The sequence below is a fragment of the Aplysia californica genome, unplaced genomic scaffold, assembly GCF_000002075.1.
Source record: "Aplysia californica isolate F4 #8 unplaced genomic scaffold, AplCal3.0 scaffold00079, whole genome shotgun sequence".
NCBI classification, from domain to species: domain Eukaryota; kingdom Metazoa; phylum Mollusca; class Gastropoda; order Aplysiida; family Aplysiidae; genus Aplysia; species Aplysia californica.
The window spans coordinates 1,599,775-1,624,579 of NW_004797349.1; the positions used below are offsets into that span (position 1 = coordinate 1,599,775).

Sequence of the window (24,805 nt, forward strand, 5' to 3'; positions counted from 1 at the left end):
CGTGGCAACTCAGATTCGAGAAGCTCCAGAAGCAAAGAAGCAGATTGTGTGTGAGGGCAAACTTTCTTGAGAATAGGGTTTAATACTATTTGGAACAATCTTCCCGATTCAGTGGTGTCAGCTCCAAACGTGGACACATTTAAGAGACGTCTGGATGAATACTTGAAAGATCTCCCAACTATTTACAACTCCACCTGCCAAAACTGATTTGTCTAGCCTGCACGTCATGCATTATTGTCGTTCATTACCAGATAGTTGAACAGGCTCTACTGAGAGCCTCAAACAACTTAATCGTCAATGTCAATGGTAGGCCAACTCTGCAACTCTTTCAATTAAGCTTTTTTTTTTGTTTCTAATTTTGTTTTTAAAAATTTGGAAGTGTTTTACGATGCTCGCAACTGCCTAAGGTCACATATGAGCACGCGGGACACATTAAACATTTTCAGTTGGTAGGAAATTTTGAATTTTGCTCGGGTGGCGGCCAAAGCCTACTCTTATTGATTTTAGACCACCAGGGATCTTTAACGTGCACGACTTGCACACTGGATCCCTCCAAGGTTTTTCACCCTTGTCTGAGAAGGCTAGGTGTTGATCTTTCCTATCAGAAGATCAGGGGTGTGGCTGAAAGACAGCAGTAAGGAGCCAAGGATGAGCAGCAGTAGAAAGGCTGCAGAAGTGGTCAGAACCCAGAGGAGGGTGCAAAAGGAGGTGAGAGGGTGGGGATAGAAAGTGGAGACGAAAGCAGACGACAGAACATTGCTAGTGAGCAGGAAAGGAGGTGAAAGGAGACAATTTTAGAGAAGAAAATTCTTTGGTTGCTACCCCGATTCAAACCCGAGACCTTTTGAATGAGAGGCAAACACCTTAACCTCCAGTCCACGTGCGCCCCTTTTGTTTCTCAGAGTTCCTTTGACTCCATCAATCCATCTTAGGAGGCCCCTCAGGAGAGTGGTCCTGGCGTAACTCCATAGAAATTTATACACAAAATCAGAAACAAAAACGGAAGTCGAGTAAAAAACTGACTGAGCTGCCAGGGTGAAAAGGCCACCGGTAAATTTATAGAAAAGGTCCCAACCCATTTTAGACTAGATCTATTTTTCAGCACTATTTTAACATCTTTTAGTGTGCTGATGACTTTTTGTGAATTTAGCAGGGGGGAGCACCACCCCCCCTCCCACCCCCAACCCCTTTTGCAGGGTGGGCGCACCCCCCCCCCCCCCTTTATCTTTTTGCAGTAATACTTCTAAATTCACAGTGAGAGCTTGGGAATAGGGGTATATTATTTTCTGTTCATGTATTACTATTAATAATATTGCTTTGATACAAAGAGGTAAATTTTATATTCTTTTCCCCCACAGTGAAAGTTGGAGAAAAAGTCAAGACATGTTTTAGATAACTATTTTTGTTAAAGAAATTTGTCTAGTTACGTCAAAATGTCTCATGAGTTCAGCGACGAAACTTTGGATCCAGTTGACTTCAAGTCGAGTTGGAAAAAGGAGAGGTAATTTTTTCTGCTTTGATCATTCTTCATAATCAGTGTTTGTGCCATTAATTAACGTAAACCTTTAACTCACATGAGCCTGAGTTATTTTTCATCCAACAACCATTGCAGCCTGACACTTTTGGAGTATTATATTGAAGCGTTAACCATAAACAGACTGTGAAAGCTATCGTAATTTTTTTAATGCAACAAGAGAAAAAAAGAAATGCTCTCAAAGAAAAAGAAAACTGCATAAACTAATTTGTCCAAATAGTTTTTATTTTATCAACAATTTGAAATGGCAATTTTTTTGTGCCCAATTTATAATAAAATCATTTATTGCAGTGCAGGGGTGACTGACTTACTCCATTACAGCTAAAAAGTATTGCACGCCACTTCCCGTAGCTTGTAACTGAAAAACACAGGAGATAAATCGATTAAAACGCATCCTATAAATACACAGGATTAAGCCGCGGTACGTCTAGTAAATAAATGGGAATAGGCTCAAATGTGTTAAAGCCCCTTGCTATGCTGTGGAAGAATATGCATATTCAAGTTCTTCCATCATTCTTATAATTGTTATAGAAAGGTAGGTCATTATTAATTTGTTACTTATGACAGTGGAGTCCACCGATAACGAGTCCTGAACTAACGAGAAATCTGTTGTAAAGCCGCTTTACCAACAGACACTCATACAATATGTATTCCCCTTTTTTTTGTCTCAGTTTATCATTACTCGAATGTGTGTTGTTTTATGTTGTTTGGTTGTGTTGTTTTTAGCATCACGTTACTAACTACTAACTCCAACTTTTCTCCACCTATCTCTCAATGAAATCCAAAAAAATTATATAAATAGAAATGTGGTTCAATGTAGAATGTACATTCAGAAATTCATGAGGAAATATTCATAAATAAAAAAGTTATGGGAGGTAGAGTGGGGTCACCCTGAGCCGCCTTGGTTCTTGGGATTTCCCTTGGCGCAGGGGCCTATTTTCCTGCGGCATTGAAGGGGTTAATAAGAATAATAAATGGGATAAATTGAAATGAGTAACAACTTTATTTTCTAAAGACTGTCACTAATGTGATGTAAGATATTCTATTGGTACCTTCAGTGTATCTGTCGCATACCTTTAAGCATGGCGCAAGGTTTTGTGTTTTAAATCCACCATCTGCAAACAGGAATCTAAGTCTTGTAGAAGTTTTTGTTATTTACTTTCCCAGGTCAGTCAATGAAGAGGGATGCCAAACAAAAGACATCCATACAGAGAGCGTTGAGATCCAGTCTTATGAAGTTTTTGATCAGGAAGTAAGTGGCTTATATAAGTTGTCTTATCACACTCATCTCAAAGATACATTAAAGGGAATTGTATAGTTATCAACATTTATCAAATTATTTCGCAAATGAAATAGTTTTTGGAGAATTTTGTTTCTTTGAGCTGAAATAAAGTGCATCAATTCATCTAGACAATAGATTGAGTCATGACGGTTATTTGCTGAGAAGAAGCGAGATGCTAAGCAGAAATATCCATCTTTGCCATTGACTTTCATTAATAGAATTTGTGAAGAAATAATAATTGATACCTTGTTTCTGTATTACTGGTAGAAAATGTATCATTACAGAGCTGTATAGGTCATGATGCATCCATGATCAGACTTTCCTAGTCACATATATGTGTGTATCAAAAGTGAGACATTGTTGGCGACAAGACATCAGCTGTGACAGAGATAAAGGAGAGGAACAGCTGATATACCATCAGTACTTGTTATGCAATGACAGCCATAAAAATGGTTTTGCCGGAACAGCAAGAGCAACAGCACTTGTGTTATTACTATTTTTTGTTCCATTCTTGTTCCATATTATCAGGTACAAACGGATTTAGATGGCGATAAAGGATATTATCAGCTGTCAGAATCAGAAAATCAGGACCTGGCAGACTTCCTCCATTCTGTTGAGCCAATGGTTATGAAGTGTTTGGCAAACAACTTGAAGAGCCATGCTTTTGATGGTGAGTGTTAGGATATTGCCAATAACTTATTAAAGCGTTTATGAGTATTATCCTTTACATGTCAACCAAACCTATCGCCTTTTGTTAGTGTAACTACTTGTTTTTTTCTATATTTTCTCTGAAATAACAAATTTTTAAAAGTTATTTTTAGGGTAAGTGATGTTCATGTATCTCAAAGTTGAAATGGTCAGAAATTCTGAAAGCTTTACTTATTAATCAAAGGTATTGTTATGGTAGTGACATGGTATTATTGTTTGTGATTGATATTTTATCAAACGGATCTTTGATCAGAACTCTGGTCTATTTTTTTCCCTTTAAGTTTTTAATTTATTTAATGTATTTCTAATTATCTGTTTTTTAATTGCCACTCTTTTGATAAAGCATTTTTCTTATCTTGTAGCCCCTGGACAAAGTGTAACGGCAGTGTGTACATTTTTTTTTGTACAGGAGTCGTTAATCAGCAAGATGCTGCAACTGATGCAGTGACTTGTGTGCATACCTTGTGTAATGCAGAACTGAAGGAAGAGGTAAAGAGAGATATGTTTTGACGTGTTAGGTTTGCAGCATCACTGTCATGGTCTATTTTTTTGCCCACTTACATCACTGTTTAGTAGGAAGTCTCTAAAGAAAACAAAAATGTGGAGATATTACAGAAACTATATTGGATTACAAAGTGCTTGATGTAGAAGAAAACATTCCATACAAATGATAAGTTTCAGTCTTTTAAAAAAATGTCTTCCTCTCAATGCCAATCTACTGATGAATCAATGCATTGTTCCCATGGTTTGGCTGTTTTATATGTCAAGCATAACATTGTACTGAAATAAAAAGAGAGATTTATTTTCATTAGATGCAAATACAGTACGTACTGCATAAGAGACTCAAAACTTTTTTTATCAAGGAAATAAGGAGTCTGTTATGGACCATTGTTTATTATTATTGTCACAGAGAAATACTTGTGAACATAAAATATGCTTTTGAATGCAGTAATTGGAGAAATGCTGTGTGTAAGTCTGTCCCCGTCGTTTTATGCAAGGAAAATTCTGAAATTATGCAAACTGAGTCCAAAAATGGGAAATTATGCGATTCTGGGGGGGTTTTTTAACAAAGAATGATAAAGGAAAATAATCAGAAATTATGTACACAAAAAATAAAATTTTACTAAATTATGCGGGGTGCATAAAACCACGGGGACAGGTGAGAATTGAACATGGTACTGTCTATATTAATGTGTTCAGAATTGTTCCATAGAGTATCTTGCACACCCAGTAGAAAATTAAATTTAAAGGCATGCGCAGAAATTTTGGAAAATATGAAGAACTCTTAGAATCTTACTCTCTTTTTTTCTATAACTTGTGTCATTTATCACACCTACTCATATACTTACTTCTTTGCCATAATTTCTTCCAGCTACAAATCACTGGTTTGTCTTGGAATGCCACAGGGTCAACTCTTGCAGCGACGTATCCTTTGCCTCATTTTAAATATATTGATTTGAATTAAGTATCAAAGTTCAAAATATTGGGATTTTCACCTGCCGTGTCTCTTATAAATTACATTCACAGACCTTTATTTAGGTGCATGAAATGTTGGACATATAACTTTAGTGCTTTACTGTTCCTTATAATTTTAGTGAAATCTCCAAGAGTTACTATTACTAGTTTTGCATGTAATTTGAATATATATCTTTTTTCAATTTTCTTGATTCCTATTAAGCTCTCACAAAACGGGTCAGTCACTATAGCATGACTGGGTGCAAACCTAATGCTCAAGTGAAAGTTGTGGGAGTTTAGTTCAATGAGTTTTTCTTAATATTTTAATGAATGTACTGGTTTTCGTGACTAAATAATGTTTCGTGCTCAGAATGTACATAAAACAACTGCGTAAATTTAGAATAAAACTTTTTTTAAATGTTACCACATTCTGTAACAATTTTCACATCATAAATCAGCCAAGCAAGGAGAAGCAAGTTTTGAAAAACAGTCCAATAAAAAATTAAGAGTAAGAGATATGACATTCAAAATAAGACCAAAAACTCAGGGTAGCCAAACTTTAAACATCTGCAATGAAATGTCAGGAGGGGGTCTTTTTCCCTTCTTAGTTTTGATTTATTCCATAAATGGAAATTGATCCATAAGAGACACATTTTTAATCCTTTAAATTTGACTTTTCTAAATTTTGGGTCATAATCAGTTTTAAACAGTCATGATTCTGGATCATTTTACCAGGTCTGATTTATACTATCTGCTTCCCTTTGGCTGATTATGTTTTGTAAAAGCTTGGTACACATTGTAACTAGATGAAGCTTTATTCCAGCGTTGCATAGTTGTGCTGGGGTTTGGGGGTTATTTTTGTTGTTGTTGTTGTTTTTTTTATCTTTTTTTTTGCATCCTTACTGTTATTGACTATCTTTTAATTCGATCTGATAGCCTGTTCTGACATTATTAAGTAAAAGACATATTGTTTATACTAAGCCTTAACCGAATACCTAGATACGGCAGGTTTGATCATGAGGATTGGTGTACGCACCGCTCTACTCTGTGTACATGGAATCTGGATCGCCGTGCAGTGAAGGAAGACAAACCTGACACAGTCATCGACTCCCCTTGTTGCCTCATGTGTTTAGAGTTTCATCCTGTCAATCCTGCATGGCTAGTAGGAGGAAATTTCAATGGTACCGTATTAAAACTGTCCCCGTCGTTTTATGCAAGAAAAATTCTGAAATAATGCAAACTGAGCCCAAAAATGTGAAATTATGCAATTCTGTTCATTTTAAGAAAGAATGATAAAGGAAAATAATCCGAAATTATGCAAAAAAATGATCAAATTTTGCTAAATTATGCGGGGTGCGTAAAACCACGGAGACAGCTAAAAACTTTGTGAGTTTGTTTATTTAGGTTATCTTATGTATTTATTTTTTGTAGTCTTATCGTCTCTCTTTCCTCTCTCTATAGTGTCTTTTCCTTTTCTAACTTTCTTTTGCACACGCACACACACACACACACACACACACAAACACACACACACACACACACACACTTACATACACACACACTCACTTATATACACACACACACACACACACATATTTACATACACACGCACTTACATACACACCCACATGTAGACACACACACATACACACACACACACGTACACACACAAACATACTCTTTTGTACAGGAACATAACGCATGATTCTATAAATCAAGAATAGCAAGAAAAGTCTGTTTCATCCTGATAGTGGCACATGTAACTTACGTTTGATACATGTTTTAATAAACAATCTCACCTTGCCAGTTTTATCAAATGTGGCCACAGAACAGTTTTCTGGCATTATTCATGGTTCTGAATGTATTTTTAATAATTGCACTGTCATTAGTCAAATTTTTTTTTAATCTAGGTGTTTTACATCTTCATCGACACATTTTAAATCACTTTTAGATGCAGGCTTCCTTAGACTTCCTACTGTGCCTGTCAGGGTCAACCTGGGTTGAGACGGATACAACATCCCAGCAATAAGCATAAGACAGATAAAATTCTAGCACATTATCAGAACAATGCAGAGTACAAACGTGGAGATGGTGATCATTTCATGTCACATATTCTCAAATCTTTCAACAACAGGAGAAGTGATAGTGTGGGATCTGAGTCGAGAGGATGACTTGGTGGTTGCCACATCAGGCATTGGCAATGACGCCCATCGTGAGCCAGTGTCCAAAGTGCACTGGATCAAAAGTCAGTCCTCAAAACGGAGAGAGTATGATGTAAGTAATTTTGTAAGTTTCCATCTTTTTGTTGTCCATTTTTCAAAATAAATGGATTATATATGTGTTTACAAATTCTGTTATTAAGAAGGTTACAGTAAACAATGTCAAGTGAAAGCGATGACGCAGCTTTTAGATAAATTGTCGGTGAGATGGAACCAGCAGTGGTTCATTTGAAAAAATGTGATAACTTGCATTACGCAATATGTAATGTTACATGTGAATTATTAAACGTTTATGAATGACATACTGTTCTTACCCAAGTTTTCCCCTGGGAATAAGAAAGTTTTTCCTTTCTTTTATTACTGGTTTCTAAAGCCCCCCCCACCTTTCTTCCTTCTTTTGATTGAATTTACTAATAACTAATACTAATAACAAAAGTTTGAAGTCTGGACATCGATGGGTTTTTTAATTTTTCCAACCCTCTGGTAGAATTTTGTTGTTGAGCCCAGTGGCATGATGTTTGGGACATGGTGCTCCACTTTAAAATGTTTGTAAGTCGTGTCATGCAAGTGGAAATTCACTGTTAGTAAAGGTAAGTATCTGAAAGCTGCTCATCACTCCTAGGCCTCAGTCCACATCCACTGACTTCTCTTTTCATGTTGATGATTTTGTTTCATAATGCACTTTTTGCAGATTATAAGTGTAAGTGGAGATGGAAAAGTTCTTGTGTGGAAAGTTGATTTGAAGAAAGGAAGACTCAAACTCTCTTACGGGTAAATACATTTTTTGTTGATTTCTCTATTTATGCTCTAGGCCTACATTCTTTTCAAATATTTTGTGTTCAGGTGTGAACTTAAATGTTGCTATCACTTCAAAAGAATGCTTGTCTTTGTTTGATCGTGCTTGACAGGGTGAGAAAAAAAAATGGGGTTACTCATTAATTTGTCTGTCAATAGTAGTGTACGCTTTTTATTAGATGCAAGAATCGTAGATTTCAATTTATTTGATAAGAAAATTGGTTGGTGCTGTAATGTAGTCTTATCCATTTGTTACTTTTAATGTTATTATTGTGTCACCTTTGTAATACCAACTCATCATAAAGCACAGCAAACACTCTGAAGTCATTAAATGAATGTTTACTCTTCTTTGAAAAAGTCATGGATGAATAGCTATTCCTCTTTGACAAAGTCATGGAACAAATGTTTACTCATCTTTTACAGTCGTGGAATGAGTGTGTACTCTTCTTTGATAGCTTTTCCTGCTGTTATTTCACTGCGAGTTCCACATACTGGTCTCACACTTTGCAAACGAAAGTATCAAAATAAAGATAGTTTTATTAATATACTTGTGACCTTGTGTACAAAGCGGAAAATGAAAGTGAACATCCTATAGCTATAAATGTATGTGATGATTTGAATATGGATGAATTTCGTTCTTATGAAAGGTTAGTTTTTGTCCTTTCACTCCACAATTCATTTCCTTTAAGAGTGATTGTTAATCCTGTATTTCAGTTTTGTCGTGATGTCTCAGAGTTTACCAAGGTCCATGAAAGTGAGGGGAGTCAGAGGGGACAAAGAGGTCGGTGTCACGAGTATTTCTTTCAGCTTTGATGATCCTGACCTGTTTGTCTTGGGCTCGGAAAGTGGGTGCATTTTCAAGTGCAACCTTCATGCCAGTGGGAACCCTGCAGGCAGTAAGTTCTGTTGGGTTTTTTTCCACGCTATATGAAATTTTTCCGAATTGCGTTTTGGTTCACAAGAACAGTCAGCCGATATGTTCCTGAGAATGTCTACTCTTTGTCAATTATGTTGAACTTCATTTTTCAGCACTTGGTATTTCTAAAAAACAATCATAACACAAAATAGACCTACTCATGATATTTTCTGAACAACATGCACTTCTTCAAAGTGAGTTAATTAAAAACACCTATGTGAAATAAAATGTTTCTGTGTTTACCTGTGTATGTATGAGGAGGGAGGTACAGTGGAACTTGGATTCAACGAAGTCGTCGGGCCTGGCCTATAGTTTCGTTGAATCTGAGTGCTCATTATGGCAAATTTAAGGTTTTTGTGTAGATAATTTCAGGCACCGAGCAAGTAATGTATAATGTATTCGACTTTCTCAATCAAAAGTAGTTTGGTCTCAAATAAGAGGCCTTTTCGTTGCTTTGATACCAAAGAATAGTTGGAAAATTCCAGGAAAATACACTGAACTCTACAAAGCACACACTGTGCAAAAGTGCTGATTTGTTCATATGCATCATCTATCATCTATAACTAATTGTTTGCCAAACAATTTATGTTGCTGTGTAGAGCCTAGCATATGACCACGTTTAATTCCACAGTCCAGTGCGCAATTCATTATGTAGATCTATGTCTAGACTAGCTTATCATTGTAATATTGACCTGTAGCCGGGGAAAAAAATAACTGTGTCACGTTTGTATCTCTACTGATGTTCCATGCCGGGACCGTTCGTACCCCCTCTCCCCATCCCCCCAGACACACCCACACACACACACATTCGCACGTCACATGTGTGCTGGCCGCCCATCCGATCACGACACACACTAAGACATGGGTGTGTGAAAACAACGCGTGTATTAGTATGAAAGGAGGCTGCTGATTGGTCGTACAGAGCAGTTCACCTTACAAGCGACTTCGTTGAATCCAAGCTTGCTCATTTATCTCTTCAATAAATCTCTGAGTTTTTTAAATTGATTTTTATGAATTAAAAAATCGGGGAATCCAACTCCCTTTGTTGAATCCAAGTTTTAGTTGAATCCGAGTTCATTGAAACCGAGTTCCACTGTATTTGTCTGCCGTTGATTGATTCATAGATTTGAAAAACACTTTTTATTTAATCTATTTCTATTTGTAATCGTTCTTTTCCATCCTTTTCAGGTCATATAGTTTCATCTGTTCCGCTCAGTTCTCCTGTAACTTTCACCTACAACCCCCACCACGGCCCAGTTCACTCTGTGGATTGCTCCAACTTTCACCGCAATGCATTTCTGAGTGCCGGTATGGACCAGTGTCTTCGGATTTACAACATGCTGCAGGTATGTGGACTGGGAAAAGAGGACTTGTTTTTTTATAGAGTGATAGAGAGAGGGAAAAGGTTTTTTTAATTCAAATGAGACTTGATAGACATGCTGCCTCTACCACTCATGACATCACATTCATATAATTGGGAGCCAGGGACATAAGTAAAATGTAGTACAGCGGGGTCCACTTAAAACGAATACTGTTAATCTGAAAACAGCAGTATGCCAAAATAAAATAAAATCCTTTGGTTTTTTTACTATTTGAGCAACTGAAAACCCAGCTAAACTGAAAAAAATCCAGGGGCCTCACTGATTTTACTTTGAGCAGACTCCGCTGCATTTAGATTTTTTTTTTCTGCACTTCAAAGTAATGCCTTTTGTGACACCATTGACAGATCTCGTGTCACTGGCCTGCGAAGAGTGACTCTTTACCTCATGCATTTCTTAATACTTTGTAGTGTGGATGGGGGGAGGGGGTCCTTTCTCGCTTTGGATGGTTCAAACAGGATTCTGCATTTTGTCATTTCACTTCATTTATTTAATTTTAGTGAAATATTAGTTGAACTGGCAAGATCATTTCTGTTTGCTCACTGTTTGCCTTCCTACATGACTGATGTAACAAAGGTTACAGAAACTGTGCTTTAGAGTATCTTTTTAAGATTTTAAGTCACAGTTCTTTTCAAAGATTGGTGTAGTTGTAGTGGTGTCATTGTTCACAGAGAGGTGCAGTTTTAATTCCAAAATAAAACTGTGAGATGAAATTGCTGCTAAATGACTGAAGTTTGAGGTGTCTAGTGTTTCCTTGCCTTCATTTTCATATAAGCCTCTTGCAATGAATGCAACATATAAGTCCTTGGGTAACCTACTGTCATTTACACTGGTTTGTTAGCAAAGCAAAGTAACATGTTTCTTTGTCCTGTGGTTGTTATGCAACAGGGAATTCCTCTGTGACATATGATTCTCCTCAGACCCAGCCTGTCCTGACCATTGAACCAGACGATGGCTATCTCTTCTCTGCCAAGTGGTCTCCAGTGCGTCCGGCTGTTTTAGGCGCAGTCACTGAGAGAGGAAATTTGCTGCTGTACGATCTGAGGGGTGGTCAAATGATTCCTTCACACAAGCTCGAAGCCAGCCCTAATAAAGCTCCTGTCTACAGTTTACAGTTCAATCATCACCAGTAAGGCACTTCTTAAACATCTCCCATCTTTTTGACAATGTATTTGGAATAATCAGAGGTCAGATATTTCCACTTCTCATCCTTAACGGGAGGAGCTACCCTTGAGGACCATTTTCTATGTCTGTTGCCCAAGATCAAATCTAAGTACATATATAATATAAGTTAGGCATAGTAAAATCTCTTGATACCCCATTTTATTTTGGCATAGCAACAGCGGTTACTAGGGAAGCGGCCGCCATCTTGAAAATAAACAATGAATTTCAAATCCCTAAGGTTTTCTGACCAAATTTGACCAAATGTGATGAGAGTATACCTGAACCAGACCCTATCAGAGTAACAGCAAGCTTATTTCAATAAGTGCAACAAAAAAAAAAATATGAGAATTTTTCAAAAATATAAAAAACTTTTTAAAAATTTAGACTGCGTAATCGCTTGCCAATGGAAAAGTGTTATTGTTTTCACAAATATCTCTCTGTTACATTAATGGCAGCCTTGCCAACTATGTTTCCTGAAAGTTTCATCTCAAAATGGTGAAAACTAAGGAAGGAGTAGGGAAAAAACGGCAAAAAAATTACATTTTGCGAAAACTGACTATTATTGTGAAAATTCACTATATTAACCCATCGTCATGTTTTCAAAGGCAATTTACGTGGAGAATAAACACTTTCTCGAATGTATCCATGCTATTTTTGGACAAAAAACAGGTTGATCTTCAAAAGTCAGCCAACAGAAAATGTGCATAGCCTGACCCAAAATCTGCAAAATCAAGGGTCGCTCCTCCCCTTAAATGACTTCACAGTACACACAAGATATAACAAGCTATCCATTAATTTACTATACACAAGTGTAGACAGTTTCACGACAATTTCAAAATAAATATAAACGTAGAGTAAAAATTTCACAATGGCAAGATGCAACTTTAAAATGCTTTCCAATGATGCTAAGTTTATCTTTCTACAAAAATTTTTTTTTAAGTTAATGACTTTTTCTGACCTAAATAAGCATACACAAGTGCAGCAAGTGTGAGCTGTTTTCAGTCTAACTGTATGGTTACTTTACGGACAACCTATATACAGTGGAACCTGCCCTGACGGCCACCTCTATAAGACGACCACCTGTACAAATGGCCACATTCCATTTCCCCCCTCGCGTTTTTTCTATATAATTTAACTGTAAAACGGGCACCTGTCCAACGCGGCTGCGGCCACCCTTTTTTAACACACAACCCCTATCACACCAAGCAATAACACCTAACCTGTCTTAGACGGCCACCTTAGTGACTCCATTACCGGTACGTTTTGTCATAAATCATGCATTGGCCCCTGGCGTTGTGGGCGAGCCGTCATAATCCAATCACCTGTTGTTGTTGTTAGGTAGTCCCTCCAACCGATCATGTTGCGTAGGCCCCTCCCATTGTTGGCCAATAGGTACCAATTTTCTGCTGCTGGGGAGGTAAGCGTGAGATCCCTCATAACCCATAAGCCCCGCCCAGAACTCATACACAAATTGTAAGTGAGATGAGTGGTCACTGTTTATCCAGTCTGTAACAAAGTAACAATGGACGTCAGCATGAACTTGTGACAGAAGCGTTGCTCATTCTCCGAGTGGTGGCGACCCATGAGTTTGTTTTAACATGGCATTCGGTCTTCCTCGTCTACATTTCGTTTTATTGTCACCCTTGTGCAAAATCAGCAACAAAATAAAAATAACAAACAAAATTCAAACCAGCAACAACAAAAACAATAACAACAATGCGGCTACTTTCGATTGGGACCTCAGATGGGAATGGTTTGTTTTCCTCATCTTGATCAGTCCTGCCTATGACGGCCACCTGTCTTATATGGCCACTTTTCTCCTTGACAATGGGTGGCCGTCTTACACAGGTTTGACTGTACTATTTTCATGCGCCCCCCCCCCCCCCCACCCCCGCTCTCTCTTTCTCCCTCCCTCCTTATCCCTCTTTATTCCTCCTTCCCTCTCTCTGACTCTCTCTTTTCCTCTTTCCCTCCTTCCCTTTCTTGAGACTTGAAGAAGTTTTTCAGAAATTGATGATTTGATGTCAAATCACAAATACCGTTCTATTTTCTCTTTCAGGAAGAAGATTTTAGCGACTGGAGATGGCCAGGGCTACATCCGAGTGTTCAAACTGGGATCATCTCTTACCTCCATGTCTGGGAAAGACTTGGAAGTTCTAGAGGGAATGGTCAGCACTGGGACGGAATAAACCATGCGAAGAAAGACAACGTGACAGAGCAGCAATTTGTTATGAGTGCTCATGACTTGAATGTAGCGAAAAAAAGAATCTCTCCTTAGGAATGAACACTTAGAACTTGGTTATCTTACACTAACACAGGTATAATCAATCTCTCTGTAATGTAAAGTGGCAAGGCAATTTTTTTGTTCTGTTATCGAGTAAAAGATAATTTTGGCAAAAAGTTGCCGTTTTGAGAATATTAATGCATAGATTCAATACTTGTGTAAAATAATAAATTATATTATGCTTTGGGGGGATTTGTAGGGTAAGTGGGGAGAGATGTTGCCGATCACTTTTTTTTATCTTCTTCAACTGTGATATGTCGCCTCTGAAGCGACTCCTGTGAAATTGATGTGGTAATTTTGTTGAGAATTATTTGACAAAGATCAATGAATTTGAATGTGTAATAATAGTGTTGTGATTTTACTATACTGTGGCGTTAGTGTCAAATGAGACTGGTACGGTACCGTATGCATTAAATAAATCTTGATTGTAGATAACACCAGCTGACCCATAGGTTTTCTCAAGTCATTTTCGTGTTTTTGTTTTTTTGTATTTTTGTCATTTTGGCTGCGTATATTCCACATTATGTATTTGTGCCCAAAATGAACATTTAAAAGTACAGCACAAAAGGAAAGATGAAGAGGGGAAAGATGTCGATAGGACTTTGTGAGATAGTAATTTAAGAGCTGGCACCACAGTGACTTAATGTGTTTCTCTTACACCCCAACATGCAAACTATGCTCCAGTCAATTCAGCATGGATGGTGATGAGCAACCTCTTACGTGATTCATAAGAACTATGGCACCAACTTAAGTCTTTGGAAATAGAGGGTCATGTAAAGCATAGAATAACTTGTTGAACCTTTCAAAATGGAAAAGTCTTCTGCAGTAAAAATTTACATTACCGTACCAGGCAACATATCTATGTGCATGGCAGTAGAAAAATTCTTCGGAAATTGCTGAGTGACTTTTTGAGATGTAAATACAGGGCAGTGTTGACAAGGAAGGGCACCAAAAAAACCCAGCTCATTCAGACTAAGAGAAGCTAGTGGTCTCTCAATCAGTAATGAGACATTAGTTCTACAGAGATGCCATAATAAACTTTTGAAAGATTTGATTTCAAAAAGGTACTGAAAAAGACCTTTACAATATTTACAATGGCTTTTTCGTTTTAAAACTTATCAAATTACAATACCAACTTCTGATTTATATAGCAAAATACTCAGGTGCTACAGTACAGTCCATGCCGGCTTTAAGCACGGTCATCGGGAGAAAGCTTAAGCGTGCTTAAAGCCGAAGCGTGCTTAAGTGCGAAGTAGACATGATCCAGAAATTTTCATGTAGAAAATTCCGCGTGCTATTTCCCTTTGTTTGTAAGTAGGCCTATAGCGGTCCCGCAAAAGTGTGCACTGTTATTTAGACACCCACCATGGTAGTTTTTGTTCGCTTGTTTGTTTTTGTTTTGTTGTCGAATGGGAAATGAAAACTTAATTTAGACGGCCAGTCACGATACAGCACACTAGACCTACTGTAACACACTGCCTGTGCGTACCACTGCCCGCTGTGCCACTCATACCACCGCCTTCATCCCACCTCGCGCGTGATACACAATCAGGATTAATGGATAGCGAGGGTCAAACGTAAAATCTCAGCCCTTTCTCGTCTCCCCGACTCTCTTTGTATTTTTTTTTTATTGGTCATGTTTAGCTTTGCCCTAGGCCTAGGCTAGACCCTATGTCCGCGCGCACGGCTGTGTGCATCTCTCTGCCTTCCTCTCCGCCCGTGTGAGTGTGTGTGTCCATCACTTGCGTTCTTTGTGTTTCTCTTGACACACTCCACTGCTGCGGTGTAAACTGTGTTCGAACTTCGATGGGTCATCATGAAAATATTGACTGTCTTGTAAATGAAGCGTGCTTGAAGCCGAAGTTACCGTGCTTATAGGCGTGTAATTTATATAGAAAAAATTCGGTAAGAGCCGTTTAGCGTGCTTGAGGCCGAAACGTGCTTAAGGCCGGCGTGCTTATAGCCGGCATGGACTGTATTAAAGTCAATGAAACAAACAGAAACTTGGAAAGGATTTCCTTTTCTTCTTCTAAAGTAGATGTTTTTACGCCCCCCCATCAACACAATTTAGATCATTTATGAAGCGAGCTTCCGACCTAGCTTGTCAGAGCCAACCCAGGCTGAGTAGACAGCATCCCAACAGAAAGACCAAGATACTCAATAAAAATTTCCTCCCCAGTCAAGAATTGAAATCGGGTCTCCTGCATGCCATAGCAAAACACCCAACTGCTACACCACCGACGCCGGAAATTGGAAAGGAATTTGAGAAAGTGATAGAACAAACCATGAAAAAGAATCAATGAGAATGATATTTCCATCGTAATACATGTAAAGTTTTAAGTACCGCTAAAGTAAAAACACTGTATTTTTCACTTCATTTTTTAAATGTAGTTTATTCAGACATTCATGAAAAGTAAAAGACATAACAACGAGAAAACAAAATTTAGACCAAAACTGGCAGACAAACAAAACAATGGGTACACACAAGTTACTAGTGTCTATGACCAGTTGATTTGAGACAAACAGGTGACTAAAGGGTTGGCAGACAAAGATATACTAAAATCAATTTTATTGCAGCAGTTGGAAAGGTAAACCAAATAAATTATTTTTTGAGGAACTAATTCTTTCAGAGGTTCAGAGATTAGTGCACACAACAGACAATAATGAACACAGCCTCGCTATTTCCAGTCTGTTCTTGTTGAGGGAAACTTCACATCCATAATACCATACAACTAGTTATCTACCTTATATTACGAGGAGCCAAAAAGGAGAAGACTAACTTGAAAAAGAGACAGCTGTAGTGTCCTGTAGATTATCACCCTGAATACAGTATTACATGTTACTCTTGTGTAATCAAGGTTAAATAACACACACTTTCAAAATTCTAAGCGTCCTGCACAGTGTGGTGTTAAACTTTTCAAAGTGAGGCCACTCATCAAAAGTCTCAAAGGAAAGTTCAAAGCTACTGTTGCGGAAGAGACAGGCCTACTTGCCGCAGACAAGCAAATTGTCCCATTCAAAGGCAAGTTGAAGACTTACAACCCCAAGAAGCCTAACAAATGGGGCTATAAAATCTATGTTCTGGCAAGTGCTCAAGGCCTGATCCTCTACAAGGAATTCTCCACTGGACAAATTGACCCCATGGAAGGCCAGCCAGACCTAAAAGCCTCAGGAAACATTGTGCTGCCACTGCTCCAGCCAATCCCTCATGGCCAGTGGCATAAACCGTTCACAGACAATTGGTTCACCTCACCCGCCCTCTTCACCACTCTTCACAGCCAACATACTGGTTGTGAGGGCATGGTTCGTGCCAATAGGCTGCTAGGATGTGCTCTACCATAAGACAAAAAACTGAAGAGCCAGCCAAGAGGGGGCATTTGAACTTATGACCACCACGCATGAAGGAGTCGACCTGTATGCTTTGAAGTGGCATGACAACAAATGTGTGTCCCTGCTGAGCACATGCTGTGCTGCTGCTCTAATGGACACAGCAAATCAGTGGGACACGGACATGCGGGCACAAGAAAAAGTGGCTGTTCCGCTTCCTCCCATGGTAACTACCTACAACAAATTTATGGGTGGTGTGGATGCTCTGGACGGTCTGCTGGCCCTGCACAGGATCCCTGTACAGTCAAAGAAATATTACCACCACATTATTTGGTACCTCTTAGACACAGCATTGGTTTAGGCCTGGCAGCTCTACAGGAGGGACATGGTTTTACTGGGTGTCAGCGCGAAGGACCAGCTTCCACTTCTGGTCTTCAAAAGAAGTGTGTCCAGGTGTCTGACCAAGGAGGGAAAACCAGTTGGAGGGGTGAAGTGTGGTCGCCCTTCCTTGACAATGGACATGCAGCTGGCTGCAAAAGCCAAGAGAGGGCCTATTGCTCCCATCCCAGACAAAGCAATCCGCTCTGATGGCATTGGTCATTTGCCAGTGTTTTCAGACAAAAAGGGACGGTGCAAGAGGCTAGGCTGACTGCAAGGGCACTCCAAATGTGCAGTGCCTCAAGTGTGCTGTTTATCCTTCTCAAGTACTTCAAAAAAGAGAAAGCACTGTGGTGGCCAAACAGTGTCCATCACAAAATTCTTACAAAAAATGTAACTGTAACCACTATTTTAGTGGTGTTAGGGAAGACTGTGATAGGACATTTAGTTTGTAAATGGTAGGGAAGACTTTATAGTGATAGGACACTTAGGCATGTGTTTATTTTATATAGTTGAAGTTGGTGAATTTCATCCTTCCTGTGAAGCATACATATCACACAACATCCCACCTCCTTATTTTAACTCTACTGCCATCAGGTTGGTAACATAAGAAGGCAGCACTGCGTAGCCCATCACTTGGCGCTCAGCTCTTGCCCTGATCACACGCGTTTTTGCGGTACTTGTGTTCTTCTGGAACGGATTACCTTTATCCTCGACAGACGGGTGATGTAGAAACTTTTATATACTACTTCTCTTATATTGTTCAATTCGTTTTTACAGATAATTTCAACTAACATTTTATACTACGCACTGAGTTTTTATTGGTGAAGAACTCGGGGAGGAAATTTTGGGCTGAAAATTGGATCCTTACCTTCATCTGCGCACATGAGTTTGTTTGATTTAGATTCATAATTGGTCTTGTCTGCTTTATAAGTGAAACTGTGTATTTGTCTTCTTGGCAATATTATTCTTAGCCTTTGGGGCAAAATCGGTTTCTGGCCTTCTGGGCTCAGTTGATGAGTTATTATTAGCCTTCAGTTCAAAATTGATCATAGCCTTCTGGGCAAAATCTTTTAAAATATTTCTCCTGAGCATTTCTGTTCATAACTTTCTACCTTCTTGGTAAAATTTTGTTCAGCCTTCTGGGCAATCAAATCCCGCATCTGTTCTGGATCCTTGGCAATCTTGATTTAAGCTCTCTTTCTAAGTTTCAGGTCCAAATTATGGACAAAGATCAGATATCCCTTCAAGAAAAAGGGGAGATAGATGGGACGGAAAACGTAAATGAAGAAATGACAACAGAGAGAGATGAGGTGAAAGATTTGATCAAACAAAATCGTAACATTATGACAAGTGTAATGCAGCTCATTGCATCACAAAATAGGAAAAGAAAATGCTCTGCTTCCTCCTCTTCGTCATCATCATCACCAATGTGCTGATCTTGACTGACAGTCAGTCCCTCTACAAGGGACTGCTAGGAAACAGCTCGGACATGAATGATTTGCGCCGCAAGTTCAGTGAAGCAACAGCCACAATAAAAATCCAGTGGATTCCAAGCCATGTTGAAATAGAAGGAAATGAGGCAGCAGACCAAGCTGCTAATGAAGCCAGAGAGATTGAAGGAGACAGACGACCAACAACATACAGAGGAGTCTTTCCAATAATCAAGAGGGAAATCAGAGACCCACCATGTAGAGCTAAGTACCAACACCTGGAAGATGTGTATTCTGGGTACTCCTATGCGCGGGAACAAAAATCTATCACATTTCGCTGGGACCGGGTTGAGCCAGTGAGACTACTGAGACTGCGGTCCGACCATCATTGGAGCTTAAGATGGTATAAGAACTTTGTAAATGAACAGCTCAGCCCATGTTGCCGAAGAGGCGGCCATGAAAAGGAGGATGTCAAACATATGTTTGAATGTCCAGGAACAATGGCAATTCGAATATAGTTATTTGGACGTTGGACGAGTGGAGGTGCCGCTAAGCATATTGACAATGGAGCCGAAAAAGATCCTCGCTCTCGCTCGAAGATTTCTTTGTGGAGTCCGCCAGGCCCATTAAGGAACTGATACCTACAACTTGGTCAGGAGGACCTTGGCTAAGACTGGTTGGGGGAAGAGAGCATTTTAGATGCTATCGCGGAAATGGCATCCAGCTATAAATCAGACCCCTCACAAGAAGGAGCGGCCCACACTGGGAAACATGATATCCGTGGGGAGACTGAGGTGTCGGATGAAAGGTACCCAGAAAAAGACTGGTACCAAGAGGCAACAGGGGAATAAGAAATTGATGAAGAGGTGGGCGAACCAATTGAGGAAAATTTGGTCGGATTCATTGAGAAGACAATGCCAGAGCCTATGAAAGATGAAAAACTGAAAGACAACATTCAAAGGTACAAAAGACCAAGAAACTCTCGCACTCACAGTCAGGCGGACAAACAAACCGATATGGAATCTTTTGAATAATTTTCAAAAGAAAAGAGATGTGAAACTAGTTTCTCAACAAAAGAACATCGCAAAAGCAGTAACAGCTATTGCTAAATCGGCTGAAATAGGAAAACAGATGGCCAAGTCCACAAATAATGAGAACAACATAAAAAATGCAAAACAAGCTGTCAAGGCCTTCACCGACGCAATGTCGATCCTGGGACATGCCCAGCAAAAGATTACATGACAGAGAAAAAAACCCCAAAAAAACGGCGATTCCAATTGAGTCGCAGGGTATCTGTGACATGGTTTCTGATGGCTACGACTTGCTGTTCGGAGAAGAGATGGAAAAGACGAAGAAAGAGGCGCGAGAACAAAAGAGACTGACGTCATCATTTCATGCAAGCCAGGGGAAAAGGCGAGGCCATTTTTTAGGCCGAGGGAACCACCGCGGGGCCCTGCTTTGGAGAGGTCAGAAGAGGAGGGGCCAAGCCAACTATGCTCTTCGCGGCCCGTACACAACGACCAATTGGAGTCAGTCAAAAAAGGCGTAGTAATGACACGAATAGACGGAAAGCAGGTAAGAGTTGAGGATGGAGAAGTGAAGCGATTGCTGGTACTTAAGACCAAAAGATTTAAAGCTGGACAAATAAAGCATTGTCTGTCCCAATGGCAGCGACTAACATCAGATAAAGCTGTTTTGGCTTTGGTACGAGGAACTGAAATAGACCTCACAGAACAGCAAGAAATTATGGGCAAAAATAAGTCCGATTCAAGTTTCTCTATGAGCAGGGAAGAAAAGATAATGGTAGACAGAGAAATAGAATCCCTCTTAGAAAAAAGGGTAATATTTAAATCAAATCATGAAGATGGTGAATTCATTTCTGGCATTTTTACAAGAGAAATCCGATGGTTCACATAGAGTGACACTAAATTTGAAAGAATTCAACAAAAATGTTGAATACATAACGTTCACAATGGAGACACTGAAGAGTGCATTAAACCTAGTATCTCAGTATTGTTGGCTTGCCAGTGTAGATCTGGTTTCAGCATATTATAGTGTTCCCGTTAGACAACAGGACAGGAAGTATTTAAAATTCTTATGGAAAGGCCAGCTGTACGAGTATACATGCTACGTACAGAAACGGATTAGCTCAGTGCCCGAGGTGTTTTACCAAGATCACACAAAAAATCTATGCACACCTTCATGGATTAGGTCATATAGCCACAGGATATTAGGATGTTTCACTGCTTATAGCGAAAGACCAAACTGCATGCTTTGAAAACATAACTGATACAATTTCAATAATCGATGAATGGGGTTTGTTGTCCACCCTGAAGAATCAGTCCTCTCACCCACTCAAGAGATTGTATATCTTGGCTTTGTAATAAATTCCAATGACCATGGCATTGACTGAAAAGAGGAAACAGGCAATTTTGAAAAATAGCGAAGAGATTTCCAGCAATCACATTCAACCAATCAGAAATGTACCCCGTTTAGTTGGCCTATTTGTAGCAAGCATTCCTGCTGTACCATATGGCCCTTTGTACTACAGAACTCATTTGGCATTGAAACGTAATGGCAATAATTGGAACAAATCCATGCCCCTCTCCTCAGAGGCATTGAAAGAAATTGATTGGTGGAAACATAATGTGACTTTTGCTTTTAATCCTATCACCAGGTATGATCTGCAGTCAGTCATAAAAACGGACGCTAGTTTAAAAGCATGGGGTGCTGTTTGCAATGAAGTTAGAACTGGGGGCTCCTGGTCAGTAGAAGAAGCAGGCTTACACATAAATGTCCTGGAAATGTTTGCAGCTTTTATGGGACTGAAATCATTTGCAAAAGAAAAGAGTAACATACATGTCAAAATAGTTACACACAGAACTGCCACTATGGGTTGTCTGAACAAAATGAGATAATCCAAATCCATGGAGCTCAACAGGCTGAGTAAAATAATATGGGATTGGTGCAGGCCGAGAGGCATTTGGCTGTCAGTAGCCAGAATAGTAGGTACGGACAATACTGAGGCTGATTATGTGAGCAGACATGTCAATCTAGATACGGAATGGAAACTCAATTCAGACCTCCTGATACATGCACTGAGTGTGTTGCAATACTTTCCTGAGATTGATCTTTTTGCACCAAGATTAAATCATCAGTTCAGACATTACATGTCATTCAAGCCTGACCCAGATGCACTGGGGATAGATGCTTTCACGAGAAACTGGAGTAATACAAAGTTTTATGCTTTCCCACCTTTTTGTTTGTTATCTAGAGTCCTTCAAAAAGTCATCCAGGATGAAGCAGTTGGAGTGATTGTGGCACCTTACTGGCCAGCTCAGCCATTCTTCCCCATGTTGATGAGACTTCTGGTCGACAGTCCAGTTCTTATCTCAGCAAGGAAAAACCTTCTACATCAACCCAGTCGTCCAGACACTCACCACCCACTTCACAACAAGCTAAGACTTCTTATGCAAAGTGTTGGGGAGAGACTCAGAACCCAAGGCTTTATTCTCCAAAAGCTACCGAAGTCAACATGGCCTCGTGGAGGCCAGATACCAAAAATGTTTACTCCACATATATTTCCAAATGGGAAAGGTACGCTGCTACAGTCAAAGTGGATCCAGTTTCACCACCTACAGCAGCAGCCATAAATTTTCTGGCAAAATTACATGAGAAACGGGCATCACAATCGGCAGTATGCATTGCTAGGTTAGCACTATCATGCGATTTAAATATTCCAGACTTCGGTAACCTTGACTGTGTCAAACGATTTATAAAAGGGGCTTTTGAATAAAAATCCATCATTGCCAATGAAAAGCATGACTGGCTCATGGGATCCGCATCAGGTCTTAACTTTTGTGGAGCCTTGGGATCCTCACGAGTCCCTCTCCTTGAAAGAATTCACTTTAAAACTCACCATGTTATTGGCCTTGTTATCGGGACAAAGAGCACAAACTATTCATAGTTTAGATATCAAGAGTATGGAAATAAGCAAGAACAAATAAATGTACATGCTATTTTCCAAAATTATTGAAACACTCAAGGAAAAGTCACCACCAAGAACCCTTGGAATTTTTAGCATTCAAAGATAATCCAAGCTTATGTATTGTCAGCATCCCGAAAGAATATCTGAAAAGAATACAGTCATTATGAACTCATATCAATGAGTCACGTTTGCTCATCAATCATCAGGCACCACACAAACCTGTCAGCAGAAACACTGTCAAAAGGTGGATAAAAACACTCATGGAAATGGCTGGTATTGATGTTACAACCTTTACTGCTCACAGCACAAGAGCTGCCAGTACATCTGGTGCATTGAAATCAGGAGTGCCAATACAGACCATACTGAGCGTGGCTGGCTGGTCGCAAGAAAGTACATTTGCTAAGTTCTATAAGAAAAATATAAGACAAAATTTTGGCCAAAGCCTTTTGGACTCTTATTTCGCCAAAACAGACAACATTTGACTGCATGTAGTACAGATGTACTGAGAATGTAAATAAACAGAAAAGATATTTAGCATGATTGAAAATGCTCTGTTTTTACTGTTACATTGAAAGTTGTTTATACCGTTACATTTTGTAATAGTATTTATCTCATATATGAGTGATGGTATCAAGCTATATTTTTTCAACAATCTTTGTTTTTACATTCTCATTCATGTATGTATACCAAATACAAGAAACTAAAGAGAATATACAATGATCTTCATATTGATCACAAACAAGAACGCTTTGGAGGTTGTTCAATGTATTAGTCACAGTTGTGGCTCCAAAATCTCATGTTACCAACGGAGGGCCTGACGGCAGTTGAGTTAACATTAAAGAAACAATCGAGACTTACCTGTAAGTTGATGATAGTTTCTGATTTTGACGATCTGTCGTCAGGAACGCAGTGGTAACATGCCCTCCCACTCCCTCCCAATAACATGAAATTTATATTTCTTCGTTCCTGATGTATGGTGTTTATGAGCTTGTTATTTTTTCATTAATTTCCCCTATGGTGCTCACAAGTATTTGGTTTCCCAAATGAATAATGTGATTGTCACAACTGTGACTATCTAAAGTGTGATGGGTTACGCCGTGCTGCCTTCTCACGTTAGGCAAAGAGAACCAAAATCTACAGTAAATTTCTTTCCGGCTTCAAGGGGGCGCAGCCCCCCTAACCCCCTGCTGCTGTCGCAGAATCTTAAAAAAAATTTTGGGGATTAGTCCCCATCTCTGACATACAAAAGAAGAAGAGGCAAAATGATGATATTAAGGATCAGGAAAGAAAAGGCAACAGTTCCCTGCTGCAATTCAGTCAGGCACAGTTATGAGCTTAACATTGATGAATCAGCCCATTTACTGTGCATAAAAACATTTTAATGTTCCCCCTATGGGAATGGCCTAAAGATACTTCAGTCAGTAGCACTACCCCAGGGGGTGACGTTCAGCCAGAATGCCAGCACAAAGACATCTTGAAAACAGACGAGGTTTTAAAAGAGCATCATGACCAGTTTACACAACACAAATGAAACATACATTTCATTGAGTACATACTATTCATAAACACAAAGAGGAATATAAGGGAAGACCTCAAACATCAAACATTGAAAACATAAAATCTGACAGTGGTCCACGACTTCATGAAATGATACATCAAGCCAGAGAATGGGGAAGATGGAGGCCTGTTGTGGCGAGGAGTGGGGCACCAACAGATACAGCCATGGTGACAGGTGATAAGAGAATTATCCATACATAAAAATAATTAAAACCATCCAAACATTCATTCTATAATACACAACACCAGCAATTGTTCACAAAACACACACACAATAACTCATACTCATACACATGCATTCTTTTACTCATTCCACTCTTTCATAAAAAATGCTGGCCACCTAGACCCTTCTCAAAGCTCTCATACAATCAACAGCAACAACAACT

The 24,805-nt window shown here is 39.2% G+C and overlaps 2 protein-coding genes across 3 annotated transcripts in view; both read left to right on the forward strand.

The window, feature by feature from the left end:
• LOC101854315 (WD repeat-containing protein 34) overlaps nt 1-14,181 on the forward strand; it is a 16,051-nt gene extending 1,870 nt beyond the window's left edge. For both annotated transcript variants that reach the window (XM_005094308.3, XM_035968749.1), the window contains exons 2-13: nt 1,359-1,501; nt 2,702-2,786; nt 3,345-3,486; nt 3,934-4,013; nt 4,897-4,949; nt 5,979-6,160; nt 7,114-7,253; nt 7,890-7,969; nt 8,708-8,889; nt 10,098-10,255; nt 11,209-11,417; nt 13,512-14,181. In XM_005094308.3, the coding sequence (XP_005094365.1) occupies nt 1,434-1,501; nt 2,702-2,786; nt 3,345-3,486; nt 3,934-4,013; nt 4,897-4,949; nt 5,979-6,160; nt 7,114-7,253; nt 7,890-7,969; nt 8,708-8,889; nt 10,098-10,255; nt 11,209-11,417; nt 13,512-13,641 (1,509 nt within the window). In that variant the 5' untranslated portion in view covers nt 1,359-1,433 and the 3' untranslated portion in view covers nt 13,642-14,181. The remainder of the gene's footprint in view (nt 1-1,358; nt 1,502-2,701; nt 2,787-3,344; nt 3,487-3,933; nt 4,014-4,896; nt 4,950-5,978; nt 6,161-7,113; nt 7,254-7,889; nt 7,970-8,707; nt 8,890-10,097; nt 10,256-11,208; nt 11,418-13,511) is intronic.
• Nucleotides 14,182-14,430: 249 nt separating this feature from the next.
• LOC101860488 lies at nt 14,431-17,078 on the forward strand. Its single transcript, XM_005094337.1, has 2 exons — nt 14,431-14,437; nt 16,660-17,078. The coding sequence occupies exons 1-2, from the start codon at nt 14,431-14,433 to the stop codon at nt 17,076-17,078; spliced, it is 426 nt and encodes a 141-aa protein (XP_005094394.1).
• Nucleotides 17,079-24,805: the final 7,727 nt, after the last annotated feature.